At 41.7% G+C, this 15939-nt stretch overlaps 1 protein-coding gene across 2 annotated transcripts in view; it reads right to left on the bottom strand.

The window, feature by feature from the left end:
* sema4gb (sema domain, immunoglobulin domain (Ig), transmembrane domain (TM) and short cytoplasmic domain, (semaphorin) 4Gb) overlaps nucleotides 1-12663 on the bottom strand; it is a 56295-nt gene extending 43632 nt beyond the window's left edge. For both annotated transcript variants that reach the window (XR_010328222.1, XM_064320947.1), the window contains exons 1-2: nucleotides 12464-12663; nucleotides 1654-1897 (exon numbers count right to left, since the gene is read on the bottom strand). Coding sequence is in view for 1 of the 2 variants with exons in the window: in XM_064320947.1 (XP_064177017.1) it covers nucleotides 1654-1780 (127 nt within the window). In the remaining variant the exon portion in view is untranslated. The remainder of the gene's footprint in view (nucleotides 1-1653; nucleotides 1898-12463) is intronic.
* Nucleotides 12664-15939: the final 3276 nt, after the last annotated feature.

Genomic DNA, 15939 nt, shown 5'->3' with positions numbered 1-15939 from the left:
CCTTCTGTCAGTTCTGAGCAGGCCTTAAACGATTACAGTTTTTAAATATTCTCTGTGAAAAGTCACTTAGTTAAAATAAAAAAAAAACAATCTGTATATAAAAACCAACTGTTATTCAAATAGAATTAAACTATGCAAATGCTAAAGTAATTTTTAGTAATTTCAATATGTTGAACAAATTTAAACTGAAAGTTAGATAAATCCTGTATTTAGAAGAAGTTTAAACTCATCGTTTATCACCTTTCTGTTCCTCTTTTGGAATCTTCCTCAACCATCGTACAGCTACACTCAATTTCTTCTAACTATATTTTTTATAAAATTATTTATTTTGTGAGATTTGCTTAAAATTCTTTCAAACAATATTTGCTTTTTCTCTTGGTCGAACATATTTATTTTAATGCTTCAGCTATTTGAAAGAGTGAACATTCAGGCATAAATTTCAATTGCCACTATCAGACCCAAGCCTGGCTCTGTCTCAACAGTGTCAGCCATGGCATAAACTGAGTTTGTTTTTAATGATTGTTTTCACATTTGACACAGTGGCACACTGGTATTAAAGTATGTTCTTTTTCATTTTATCATTCCTCATCACCCCCTTCTCTGGCGTCCCCACTACCTCGCCCCGTTCCTCTGTCTCAGCAAAAAGTATGTATAAACAAGTGTTTTAGTCTTGTAATAAGATTTTAAAACTTACTTCTTTCTCTCAAGTAGAAGATATTAGCTTGTTTAAGTTATTTTTGCTTACCCCAGTGGCAAATATTGAAAAGCATCACCACTCTCTCACCACTGGCAATTTTGTTGTCTTATTTAGTAAAAAAAGTAATAACATTTTAACACAATAGAATTTTAAGTCTAAATATGAAACTAAAATGATTGTTGCTTGAGAATTGTTATTTGGTGTTCACGGTGCTATGTCTCTCTCTCTTTCACTGTCTTGTTCATTCTGTTTCCCTCTCTCTCTATTGTTAGAAGAGAGGCGAGGTACTCTGTAAACTAGGACAGGGTTAGGGCGAGGCGGCTTTTTTAATAATCCCTACCACATCTGAAGTAAAGCACACGCTGTGCCGAAGAACTATCGATTCGCCTTTCTGAAAATATCAAACGGCGCGTGGGCGCAAGGTCCATGGGTATTGAATGCTGGCACACCACGCCCAGGGTGGGGCCATTGTTTAAACTTGTATGCGGCAACTCCAGTGTCCACCCAAACCCCTCTGCACCCCCACACCAGTGCTTAACACGGCTGCCTCAGCTCGCCACCCCCTCTTCCCCCCCGCCCCACCCCTGCCCGCCCAGTGAAGGCTTGTCCTGGTGCTGTTCTCTGTTCTCTATCTGCCTCCTGTGTGGATGGTGCACTTCCACTGGAGAGAAAGTGGGGATTTGGAGAGATGGCTGCTCCAGTAAAAAGCAAAAAGCCCTTGCAATGAGCATTGGCCCAGTTCACATTCTCATCTCCAATAGATGATGCTGGGGTATCAGCATCCACAAACATTGAATGTTTAAAGTCCTTGGGATGCTAACAAATGAAATTAAGTCAAAGCTCTAACCATTCTGCAACCCGTTACCCATATGAGCTCACATGTTTTCCCCTAGAGGACAGGAGGAGGTACTGCACCATGGCTGCGAAGGCAAGGGTAAACACAGCAGCGGTCTTACCATTGGAGAAGACCGTAATCCTGGGGGTGACGTCCAAGTCGAGGGAGGGCCTGAAGGGGAACCCCCACAGAGCCGTCACGAAGGCGAGGAACAGCAGGGGGCGCTGCGACGAGGCTCGGCAGGCCATCTTCACCGCGCCGGCTTCTCCGTCTCACGCACGCTGGCACGCTCGCACGCACCAATCAGCAGGCTCCGCTCCCGCTCCTCTCCCGCCGTTAGCTCATCCTCTCACAGCAGCCTCGATCTGGAGAGCAAACAAAAGAGCCACAACAGCAAACGTGAATAAATAAATAATAATAATAATAATAAAGTCCCTCATCCTGATTTCTCAGAGGCAAGCCGGATGCTGTGTTGTCAGGCTGCTACTGCCACTGCAGAAATCCACCTCGAGTCTCACCATCTTAGAACCAGGGAAAGGCAGCTCTAGAGACATTCAACACTGCAGGCTCTTGATAGATCGCACAGCAGGGTAGATTTTTCTGATATGATAATAGGCCATACTGCATGATTTCATACACAAGGACAAGGGTGACATGGGGTTTGCAAAATGCCCACTCAGAATCCATTCTCTAGACTGATGAACAGCTCTTCAAACAATAAATAGTCAAAGATCTTTGATAAAACATCATGAGCTACTTGTAAAAACAGGTAACTTTTTTACCTGGAATGAGGGTAAAAGATTCAAATGTTTTGGCATATTGTCTTCAATCTGGGAAATGATCTTACATGCTGATGATAGTCTTATACAGCTCACTCTAAAGTGTCACCACAGGCGTACAAGCTAATTAGAGAAGGACTATCAATCTGAGCCTTTACATCCAGGAAGGCTATTAACAAGCGCTTAACTCATGGCAGCTAACCCAAAATAGTGTACATTTAAATAGAAATGGATTGCATGAATTTCTAAGGGGTGCATAAATCAAAGGAATTAAATGAGTACTTTTTAAATTTTTTGAGTTAAAAATTTTAAGTTAACATGAGGCTAAAAGATTCAAGTGCCTGCACTTTGTTTTTCCAATTTCTTCTGTTTCCTCTGAGTTAAATGTACGATGTATGTGACATAAGAAACTGTCGTTTCTTATGTTGCTATGACGTATTCTCTTCTTCACCCAGAACCTGCCTAGATACAGAAACACAGACAAACACACACCCACACACACACACACACACACACACACACACACACACACACACACACACACACAAACAGAGTGATAAGCCATACTCCACTGTTCACAGAGACTGCACTGAAGCCCTGGCACATTTCACTTGCCTTTCGTGCCCTGTGGCCCATGCAATGCAAATCGGACAGGCAAAAACACACATACATTTCAACCAATCTTTACAGACGAGCTCATACTGAACAGTACCGACCAACAAGTCGTCGCCGTAGTAACAGAACAGAAAGTCCACTTGGGTTAGGTAAACACGTCAGCCTCTTCCAGTTCAAACTCTCTGTGACATCACTGAAGAGAGCCAGAGTACACAACACTGTCCCGTCATGGGAGACAACCACAACTGGAAAGTAACGCATTGCTAATGCGCGCTGCCCCACTCATTTTTGTGAGAATATTTTGGATGAAAACAAGCAGAACAAACCATAAACAGTCCAAGGAAACCATGGCAACTGAGTGGACATGGGTTAAAACCCCCAGACTGGCCACTTCTGTTGCGCACTTGAGGAGAGTTTCACAAGTTCACCAAGCTAATAAAACAATTTAGATTGCATAAATCCATTACTGATGGGGTCATTCTGGGTGAAACCCACCGTGCCCTGAAATGATATAATTCATTCATGCAATACTTGCACCTCCAAAGCACTGGTACGGCCAGGTGTGATAGTGAACTGCAATGACTCCCCAGTGCTTTAGCTGATAAGACCATCCAAACACCTCGTGTGTACTGATGCTTTTCAGAATTATGGATGCAGGTGCCATACTGTTCCACAGCAGCTAGCAGAAATGTACAATCCATGGGCCAACTGCAGCCCAGTTCACAAATACACGTTGCTTTTAATTAAAACAATAAGATCATATATTATGCTGTTAACATTTTGCTTTTGTTTACATATGTGGTTTACTGAGTTCACTGGGTCAGCTGGTGAACTACACAGAGTAAAACCCGGACACCTTCTCAATCTGGAACATGGACTGAAGGAAAAAGAGCTGCTCCGGGTTTTACTCACTGCCGGTATCCAGCTAACTCAGGAATACTGCCTTGTGATACAGGCCCCAGGTCTCAGGAGGATATACAGGTTCTGCTACTCAATTCCAGTGAATTCTATGTTTGCAGCCCACAGAGCCTTTGGGCCAACATGTGGGTCCCCTATCTCTGATATACAGTATGAGTTTGATATACCATATGTTTGTTGCTTTGAGCTTTAGTAAGATATTGAAGGGAGTGGGTCTTCATTCACAGCAATGCGGTAAATAGAATACGACAGCTGAAGTACCTCTTACAACATTTCACTATAAATCACTTGTAAAGAAAATGTGCTTTCTCAAAAAAAAAAAAAAAGCTGCAAAAGCTGCAATCCACCATCCAAAAACCATTTTTTAGCATCCTGTCTATCCTGGAGGTGTGCAATAGCTCTCACACAGAATAACTCAGAATTTTAGAACACTCCGGATACAGCCATACGTACATGAATAAATAACAACACAAAATTTCAAGTGGTGAAATAATGTTTAAGTAATAAGCCCCTTGCACAGACAGAATACTTGCAGTAACACTTCCATGTTAACTGATCTAGACAAATACTGCATCTAAACCACAACAAAAAAGCTTTCAATAAAGGAGGTCTCACACATTTGCTTCACTGTAACAACAGAACCAATCAGGCTGCATGAACAGAAATTAACCAGACCTTTTAAGCACTCAACTAACTGTCCCCGAAGCCTACTAAGTCCTGAGAAATGACTCACAGAGAGCCCTGGCTCCAGCCGGTAATTAAAAATCCACTACTGAGTGTGGAAGATATCCATCACAGAAGAAGAATGAAAGAGGAAAAGAAGAAGACCTTGATACCTCGGGTAGCCCCTGAATCTGGAGGGGAATGTGAGGACAACAGCAGACAACACACATGCACACGCGTGGTGTCTTTCTGAATGATGGGTAAAAAGGCTGGGGGAAGCATTGTCTTCACTCCATGACTGCAAGAAGCTGTACTCCCCACCTCTCGCCAGGGACAGTAAACACATGCACTCTCATTACCTCACTTACTACTTCACTTCTACTGCCTCTCTCTTCTTTTCTCTCTTTCTCTCAGTCCCTTGTTCTCTCTTCCTCACATACAGCATAAATGCTATCTATCTCCTATAGACATAATATAGACATACTAAATTCAAATTCAAAGTGCTTTATTGGCACTGACAATTTCCATTAGTATATATAACAGAATAATAGACTGTATATATGCATATACATCCAGGTACATATGTATACATACACATAAACAGTAATAATAATAACGTAATAATATAATAATATAGATATACTATCTCTCTGCTTTACAAAGCCCACCTCTCTCTTCCTCATATATAGACATGGTCTTTCTGTCTTTTTCTTTGATACCCACTATCTTGCTTTTCCTTTCACACCTACACACTAGTGCTGTCTTTATTGTTAACACTCTCATACAACTGTAAGTCCATTACTCTCTCCTCTTTATCGATCTCTCACTATCACTCTCTTGGGCTCTCTCACCCACTTTCTCGGTCTCTCCCTCTCTTTCTCTTTCCATCTCCCCCCCCCCCCTCGCTCTCCGAGTCTGGCTCTGTCTGTAGTGTCAGGCATGGCATAAAATGGGTTTGTTTAGGCTTTTTTCTGACACAGTGGCACACTGGTACTAAAGGTGATGTTCTTTCATTCTATCTTTCTTCACCACCAACCCCCCTCCCTCTCTCCTCTCTCTCTCTCTCTCTCTCTCTCTCTCTGTCTTCGCAGGCTAACACCTGCCAGACACCTGGAGACACTCCGAGAAGCATGGGCATGAAAATGCCACGGAGCCCTGCTGCCACCGCGCACTGCCGGATCCTTATTTGAATTCCATCACCATGGCAATAGCTTGGGAACAGGCAGCTGCCACCCAGCACATGGCGCGGGGAATGATTCCGGCTAGCCGAGGGCCAAGAACACGAACGCACCACACAAAGAAGACGGTGCCTAACCTACATCCTCATTTCTGCAAATCACATGTTATAACACACACTGTAGGGCAACTGGCCCCGGAGAGCCAAAATGTCTGCTGATTTTAATTGTTATTCAGTGTTTAACTGGTAAGCAAATTAAAGCAGCTGATCGCAGTTAAGTCACTGCACCTGGTTTGCTCTACTTTGGTTGGTGATTTTGGAAGCTGTGGCTCTCCAGGACAAGGGATGGGGACCCATGCAGTATGAAAACACAGCTGAATACAACACTGGTCTGCAATTCAGACAAGCAGTAAGCGCCTGGGTCTTAGAATCAAGGTGGGACCATGGTCCTTCCCCCTCACACAGAGTATATTACCACTTCCAGTAATGGCTCCACAATAAGAAAAGGTTACAGCGTGTGTCGGATGTCATTTTGGAAATAATAAATAACTTCTGAACAAGATTAAAAGTAAACTTCATAAGGAACTGAAGTTCTTATCTGCCATCTTTATTTGTCTCTCTGTTTAAGAACCCCTGAGACAATAACATGTAAGTCCATAATAGAACTCGATGAACGCTGCTTGAGGACTTCACACGTATTTAAAACAGTACTCAGATTCAGCTGCCTTACAATGAATGTGGGACATAAGTCTGCTAATTAGATTCAACAGACTAGTAATCCTTTCTCTGATGATCAACAGCTTGATAGTTTTTCCAGTGCTGTAGTAGTGCTAATTAACAGCCTGGCACCATTTAGCAATCTTCAGGCTTTCAGTGCACTCTGCACTGCCTTTGAAGCAGCATATGCTTTTTATCACATTTTGAGAGAAACAATATGGCAGAAACCAAAAAACTGGAATCACAGTTGGACTTTTTTATGACAAGTAGAGAGATGTTATGAAAGTGCACCCGTTTCTAACCCAAGCCCACAGAAGTCAGCTGAAGTTACTGGGAAAGAGACATATATCCCCAGTACTGGTAAGATGGTGTGCCAACAATCACAACAATGAAGTAAACAATAAAGACATCAGACCATCAGACCACATACTTCCCTTGACAAATGCAAGTAAATTCCCATTGTGCCAATGCATTACGTGGCAGAAACACGCAGGCAGTGGAGAGACCAGCAAAGTCCACAGCAACTACAAGAATGAGCAAAGCAAGCGCATATGCTCTGTACACCATATGTTCGCACACGCACACACACATGCACATGCACACACACATGTACACACATACATACACACACACACACCCAAACATGCACACACATGCACACACACACACGCCCATACATGCCCATACACGCACACACACATGCACACACACACACACACACATGCACACATACTCATTCAAACAAGTGCATGCACTCTCACACGCCGACTCTATTAATCACATTTGGCTTAGTCCTCTGTTTAGCCTCCTCCTGACAGGACTGTCCCACAGGACTACAGCTAATCCTTTTGAATGCAACTGCAAAAATGTCCTAAGACAAATCATAAATTGGTCTGTCCAACAGAACTTTTTTTGTACAGCTTCCAACACTTACATCCATTTAAGAAACCCTCCAAATCATGCAAAGCAATGATTTGCCTCCCACAACTGTTTTTTTTTTTTCACTTCAGTGATTCAGTTAACATCATTCACTTGTCACGAAGCCACATAAACAGAGATGATATGGACTACGCATCCTAACAGCCCCATGGGAAATCTTGGTTTGCGTTTCCCACTGCTGCATTTGAACATACGTCCAATGCAAACTGCCTTGAAAGATGAGATGACTCAAATATGTCAAATCTGTAACCTTCAAGTTGTTGTTGTAGATAAAAATATGAACAGTATATTCACTTACATAGTCAGAATTTAAGATTATGGATTGGGATGGTTGGATGGTAGAAAAGTAGAAAATAAATAAGGCTAAAATGAATACAAAGGACAAAGATTAGCAAAAATGGGGCTGAAAAAAAACAGCCGACCCAATCCCCGGCATTATGATGGAGGGATTATACATTCTCATATTCAGGGGTTTAATACTGGATTCAATCCACAAGCATTTCACAACAAACAAACACAGAACACTTGAAAATGTCTGCTCGTTCATGCAGAAAAAGTTAACCATTTGACCTGAGCTGCAAGTAACTGCCACTAAAACAGTAAGAAATAGGGGCTGAACGGGGTAAATGGACTGCATTTATATAGCGCTTTTATCCAAAGCGCTTTACAATTGATGCCTCTCATTCGCCAGAGCAGTTAGGGGTTAGGTGTCTTGCTCAAGGACACTTTGACATGCCCAGGGCAGGGTTTGAACCGGCAACCCTCCGACTGCCAGACAATCGGTCTTACCTCCTGAGCTATGTCGCCCCTGTGGGGGGATCTTTCATTTCTTCCTCTGAAAGCAAATGCCACAAGAGAGAACCACGCTCAAATGGTCTTTGCGACACAACAGACAATGCATGTATCACGTGCACCATGCCACAAAAATATGGCAAGTGATTAAGGTTGCCAGATGCCTGGTTTTCGACCGGATATCTGGTTTTCAAATTTGTACAGGTGTGGTTTGTGGTCCCTACCATACAATATAATGTCCAGTCTGAGTAGTAGCTTGAAAGAATTCACCGTTAGTTTGTAACGAATTTGCGACACCTCCAGTCTGTGATCTGTTCTTATAGTCATCGTCAAGGTCCAAGAAAGATTCTGACAGCCCGACAGCTCTCCACCTCGTCTGTGATTAAGTTTCCAGCTGAGTATGTTGTCCGGTGTGACCAATTATGAATCTGGCAACCCTACAAGTTATGCTCAGTTGATCACCCACTTACAGGCATCTCTGTTACCCAGTTGACTCGATTACTCTCTTGCAACAGTGCTGAGGTACTCAATAGGTAAAGTTTCCAACATTGTTTGAGTTTTCTGCTCTTAACTTTTCTGAAGAAAATTCAGGCAAAGTTGAAAACTCAATCTATTTATTTCCAATTAACTTCTCACTGGAGTTCCACCCATCCTTTTCCCTCTCCAGGGAGGAATGCAAAATATTCACCAAAAACAGAACAAAAGTCGGTTGAAGCACAGATTTCAAACGCGAATCCTGGAGGGCCGCTATCTCTGCTGCCTTTTGATGTGTACCTGCAAATTATGCGCTTCACTGAAATCACTGACTGGCTATAGAGTCTGCACACCTTGTTTCCTTGGCTTAGATGGACCGCTGATTGAAAGGAAATCACAAAAATCAGCAGCCTGTGGTACTCCAGGACTGGAGTTTCAGACCCCTGGGCTAAACTATCGCTGCGCCGATCTCGCGCAACATGCAGAACAGTGGCCAGGACACCAGAGCTCCGTTTGGCTTGAATTACTCCTTCGCTCCCTGTGCGTCACCTCGAGCCTGAAGAGCTGCTTTCACAAACACAAGCGCGGTAGCCTCATGTTTCACGTCGTCTCTGTTAAACTTTGTGGAGGATTGTTTCCACTGCGCTTTGCAGGTGTCCTTAACCGGGGGTGACTCAGCCTACAAAATGTGTCCATTTACGTGAACTGTCCTCCGGCCATACAGCTGGATCCATGCAGACGCAACCAGGGCTAAACGTTGCAACTGAAGAGTAGAACAGCAGTGTCTCACCTGGGATGTGAACCAACAAACAATTAAATTTAGACTATAACGCTCTGGCCGCTAAGTTCAGCTGCCTGGATGAGTGGATTTGCCTCATCTGTCTTTAACAAGGCTGGAGTCATAATGAGTCCACAGCCTTATTGTCCCTCACCATTAACGATTTAATAAGGCATTATATGTTACGTAAAATATAATGCCTTATAAAAATAAAATGAAAGGTTTTACCTTATACGGCTATGACATTATTCCAGGGCCTTGAATACAGAAAACAGCAACGACAAAATGTGGGAGCTCTCATCATAACCAATCATGTGCTTTTCTTTTTCATTAATTTAATTTAACCGAGGGGTCCCGGGGCTAATTTTAGAGAGGAGAGCAAAGCACAGTTTTACGAGATGACAGTATTTGCATTGAGCAAGCAAGACAGGAGAGGCCTTATGCAATGCAGTGGTAAACAAATGCTCAGTTTGAGAGGCACAAAAAGAGGCTGTCCTTATATACACATATGATCTTTCATATTCAAATCAATAGCGGCAATAAATTCTGCGGTACCATCCTATCGGGGGAGTGTAAGAAGGCAAGAGAACACAGGACTTATTGATTACATTTTAGTCTCCAGTCTGAGGGGACACTGTACATGAAGCTGCTCATCTGAAAATAGGGTTCTTTTTTGCATGCTAAAAAGCCACAAAGGAATAATAGAGAGGCTTACTGGTGAATTATGGGCGAAATAAAACCTCTAGGTGACCATGGCTTTTTTTAAATGGCGAGGAGCAAAAAGGCCCACTATTACAAACTGTGCTTCCTCACTGAGGCTTCCATTTTGAGCATTTTGAGTGTCAAAAAACATTATGGATGCCTGTGATTTTGACAGTTTTATTAATCTTAAATCAGTTTAATCAAATAACTGTTCATCTGTGAGCAGGTTTAGAGAGTATCAGAACAGGATGTTGCCATCTGTGTACCTGACGGTCGTGACCTTGGGTATATATGATGAGTTCAGCAGGGGCTCTTTTCCCTCCAGAGGTTTATTTTGTAACATAGGGAGGACTGCCATATGGGTTTTGAACTCTTCTTGTCCATATTGTACATTAATACCTATCCTCAATCTGAAGACCAACTTCCCTGAAGTTGGAATTATTTTACACCGGAGTCTCCCTGTAAAAATAGGTGATGTGGCGTTGTAAGGCGTAGTATATATTGCTGTAAACGCACATTTGCAACACACCTTAGCATTCTTTCCCGAGAAACGGGTTAAAAATCGCTGCAGAGTGGTGGAAGGATGGAGTTTAGTGAAGGATGGGAGCCACTAACTGCACTGAAGACCCGCTAGCATTTAATAGTTCACATGATACGTGTGAGCCGGCTGCTGAGTCCTACTCAGCACAACCATTCCGCCCCCCGCCACAGCTTCCAGCTAATGGCCAATGATAGACCTCTAATTAAACGTAACATTGTTTCAGAAGAAGCTGCCCAATTGGTAAACACATTAAGTTGTTGTCAATAGCGACATTATTCCTCTAAAGTATTGCGTGATATTGCTAGTTTACTACATTATAGTATGGTCAGGTATTCTGCTGCATTGTGCAGATGGTCATTCTTGGAGGTACGTTATTGAACACAAAGGGGGTTCGGTTCAAGAGCATACTTATTCAACGAGAAAATGCTGAATTCGCGGCGTCAGTGCAGTTTTTAATGTGATAAAACCCCAAGGAAAAATGATAAAAACAGGTACCCCAACGCATAAATCAAGAAAGTATCCCGTAATCCCAATATGATTTCAGCCATTGCAAGAGATCAGACTATCGTTGTTTTGCCTATTAAAAACAGAGCCAGCCTCCGTGTTACATTTTCAAACGCATGGGTCCCCCCTCGGTTTATTACATTACAAGCACTGCAGTTTATTCGTTGTCAATCTTTAAGGCTGCGGTTTGACAACGTCCCTGATCGTGAAATTGGTGTGACACATAGAGGGCGAAGTCATACCCAACGTCCACTGCCCATTAAACATGTAGGCGTGCACTTCTCAGGAATTTGTTTCTGTCATTTTAACAAAGCGTGCTTTTCATTGTTCCATTCCTATATCAGTAACATTGCTTGCTATATAAATAAACCAATAGGCTAAACACTGTCTCTATTTAAAACTTGTAGACTATATGATTCTATCTGGGTTACTTTCTTTCAAAACTTGTCAGCTTAACGAAATCAGTTAACATTTAAATAAGTGTTTCTTTTGTTGCGTAAAACAATGATTTCGTTCACCTGCACGTTGCGCGATATAGGCTACCTTTGTGCTGTTTGGGGGGAAGACGGTGATTTAATAGCATAGAACTAGAACGGTTTCACATAGGATACAAATTAGTTAAAGGGTCATACAAGAGTACAATGTTTTCAGTTTATTAATTTATTTTATATGGCGCGCAGTCAATTCAATGTTGAAGCCACACTTTTCTGGTGGCAACGGTGCCCCTCCGCACGACCACAGAGCAAATGCAAAGCCAGTCTTACGGCATTGCAGTCAGCCGGGGCGAAATCGCCTTGCTCTCCGCCGGTGTAGACTTAACACGGTGTGCCATGTACACCCATGGAACAAAAATCCTGAAAACCTAACCTTTTCTCAATAAACCACAACACTGATTTATCACCAAGGCTTAATTTGATATCTAATGGGCACGTCTAGCTCACATCTGGCTCGTGCAGGTGTCCCTGTCCAGGCGCTACTGTTTCAACGCATTCACTCCAATGCGGACGGCGGTTATTATTTTAACTGACTATATCTCGCAAACATCAATCATCAGATTAAGTGCTCATGCAGCTGTACCACATACACAACCACGCTCAATCTACATATACGGAATGTTCAGTTTGTTAAAGGGATATAGTAGCAAAATAACGTTTCGCCAAAGACAATCCATTCAAGCAACATTCATTTGCATTTATCTTGTAACAATTTTCTTGTTGGCTCAGTTGTATTCTTGTTTATACAGTGAACAAAGTAGATAAAGCTAGCCACACACGACACAGAGAATAACCTGGATTGCAATAAGCACCAAAACGAGCAGCATTTCGTTCTTACCTGATTGCTGTGAAGGCTCAATGTATCTGAAAAATAACTGAGTGTATAGGCTTTATTTCAAATCTTTTTGAAACCTGGGATTTTCTATTTTCTCATTTGAGTTCAGATTAGTGTACAGAGTAGACTTGTCACACTCTTGCGCTGTCAAGACTGTGAACACCACACGCTATCTTCCTCCAGTGCAGACCTTCGAACACAGGTACAGGACACGCCCCTTATTAACATTAAACAGTCTCTCTCTCTCTCTCTCTCTCTCTCTCTCTCTCTCTCTCTCTCTCTCTCTCTCTCTCTCTCTCTCTCTCGCTCTCTCTCTCTCTCGATGCCCGATTTTCTGATAAATAATAATTACACAGCCTACGCAATGTAGCCTAAGACATGGTGGAGCGCACACATTTATAAAAGTTTCGCCCAAAATGTAACAAGCACAATAAAAAGATCGATTCTGATTTGTTTTGCTTACAAAATATGACATGAAATCAGGGGCCTGTATCACGAAGCAAGATTACTGGATTTGATGGGCAGCTGCACTGAGTAAAACCCAGAACGTTGTCTAATTTGGAACACGGACTGAAGTAAAAAGAGCTGTTCCGGGTTTTACTCAGTGCAGTTACTTCGCCAACTCACAAGTCCTGCTTCTTGATACAGGCCCCACGAACTGCAGCTATGCAAGCATTGCATGAAGTCTAAATCGAAACAATACAGTTAAATAATAATGGGATAGACGCAAGGGTTCGTTGATCAATACTTCGGAATTTATAATAGACAATGTTGTTGAGAAACAGATAATAAGACATATATAGGCCTACTCTCTTTTATCTCTCTAGGCGCAGATACACATCCGATCAAGTAGGTAGTGTTTTGCCACAGTGTTGCAACATAATGTTGAACAAGCTAAGTTCAAATTCCAACACACCATCCCCCATTCTCATAGAATTATCTGTATACGCTCAGTTTCGTTTACAATGTATGTCAAATACTTCAGCGGTCTAACGCAGGATTAACACCAGGAAAATGAGCTATTTTAAATTAATTAAGATGCCAACTGAAACTGTTTATGACAGCAATATCTAAAATTACATTATGTTTTTTTTTAAAAATAGCCTGCTAAATGTCACACATGATCTATATAGTTTAAATAATCAAGTTCAAAGTTGTTGTTTCTAAATTGTTGACTTAAGTTAAGATGTAGGGCCAACATGAAGAATATTTTTGCCACATTTTAAGAAAACACAAAACCAGGCCACTATAAATACCTTGCTCCTAGCAAAGGTTATAACATATAATTTGTTGTGCTGTAACTTTGCAACATTTGAAAACTGTCAAATGTCAATTTTATTTGTTTCTCAATGATTTTCTTGATTCGTTGTCAAAGTCCTTGTTCCTCTAGTGACACGTAGGCTATTTTTTGTCATCATGACCTCGTAAGTTTATCTAGATAAGAGTATTAACCAAAAAATAAATAGGCCACTCAGAATGTATACACAAATGTGAGACAGAAACAGAGCGCAAAAGAAGCCATGTTCAAGTTGTGGTTTACTTCATTCTGCCTAGCGAAGATAATGCCGTCTTCAAAGATATGAAGTCGTCTTAAACTGGATAAATTTTATTGGAAAGATCCAGCTGAACTCGTGTTTACCTTCGCTAAAATCAAGCGGGTCGATTGATCGCCATCTCCTGGATGACTAGTAGAGTGCACACAAAGATAACCAATCTTACAAAATTATTTAAAGAAAATCTCAGACTACTACACTCCTGGGCAAAAAAATGGGCCAAGCCCAAAATTGCAAAATATTAAGATTTTAATGGTCTTAACAACAAATCATTGGTCAGAAAATTAGCAAGAATTAAACAAATGCACTCCTGAGACCTCCTGTGCCACCATTTGCTTGTTTACTTTTGCTGCAGTGACCTGTTTGGGGAAAAGCTAGAAACAGGGAAATTCACTTATACAGTAGACAAATTAACATAATGTCAAATAAAAGAGTCATGTTTTGTATTTGGCTGCATATCATTTGCATGCCATGACTTCCTGATGTCTGTGACCTATCAACATCATCAGAATCTGGATATCTTATTTTCAGGTTGTCCAACAAGCAATATAAAAACTCTTTGCATTTGAATGGATCTCTATGGGAATTGGGGGGCTAGACTAGATCCAGCTGTAAATTATGCTGATACAGTATGGAACACATTTGTCGGCTAAATGGCTTTAAGTCATCAAGGGTCCAAGGTATCAAATGAGCCTCAAACCACCGTGCTGCTGCCAGATATGCAGTAGATACTACAAGCATTGTTTCTCCTGATTACTTTTCCTGTTGAACTCAGTGGAAGAAATATTCAGGAGAAACAATGCTTGTAGTGCATTTGTTTAATTCTTGCTCATTTTCTTACCAATGATTTGTTGTTAAGACCATTAAAAGCTTATTTTTTTGCCATTTCTTTGCCCAGGAGTGTACATTTCCCTCTGTAAATGTACATATTCAGCCACCACGTCTTTTCCTTCTGCCTTCCCAAAGGAGCTGCAGGCTGGATGAGTCACCATTGGGCAAAGAAGTACGACGACCTCTTTTTGACCGAGCCTTTCCCATTTGTGGCCGGCAGTCTTGCAGATTGACCGTGTTCAGTTTAACCTCACATGCCGTAGCATTGGCCCAGATGGACAGGGAAGGTTAAAGTCATCATTCTTACCTGTTGTTTTTCCTCCTGTAACTTATGTATGCTACCTCAGTTTTTCAAACCACAAAAAAGCCAAAAGATCTTACTGTATGGTTTGGCAACGAAATGTATGAAGACAAGCTTAACAAAGAATGTAGAATCGTTCAGAAAGGAATAAAGGTTTCAAATCTCTGAATAGACCATGTACAATTGCTCTTCACATAACCAAAAACAATGTTCATATCACAAGCTTCCAACAGGACTAATCTGCAATACCATTTTCTTCGTCCCCAAATACATTCAAGAGAACACAACTGTCCCACAGAGTATGCTATGCCTATGCAGCCTTGCCAGCCAGTATGGAAGTGTGCTCTGTTCAGTGAAAAAGGAGTACAGCCGGCTCCAGGAATCCAGTCCAAACAGTAGAGACTGCCTCCACTGTCCTTTTCCCCACACAATCTAAAGCGGACATAGAGGCCCTGTCTGAATCTAGTAGTGTAGATGAGGCCTTTCACTCATGGACAAATGAAGTTCCACAAGGAAAAATAAAGTGAACAGTATATATTCTATTCTTGATGAAAACATAACCACATGCATTTGTGAATACAGCTTCTGAATTATTAAGTGAGTCCCTTGTGCCTAATAATGAGAATACTGTTCTTGAACACAATGACCTCTGTGTACAGGGCTCCCTCTCACAATAGATTGACATGTCCCATGTATTCTTTTATTCAATACTTTTATAAGGATCGGTGCAATCTTGTAAAGGGTCCTTATTGGTTACATTGCTTTTCAAATGTTTTTTGTCTGTATTAGCCACA

The sequence above is a fragment of the Anguilla rostrata genome, chromosome 2 (genome assembly GCF_018555375.3).
Source record: "Anguilla rostrata isolate EN2019 chromosome 2, ASM1855537v3, whole genome shotgun sequence".
NCBI classification, from domain to species: domain Eukaryota; kingdom Metazoa; phylum Chordata; class Actinopteri; order Anguilliformes; family Anguillidae; genus Anguilla; species Anguilla rostrata.
Note: the sequence above shows the minus strand (reverse complement) of the source record. Positions and strands in the feature narration are given on the sequence as shown.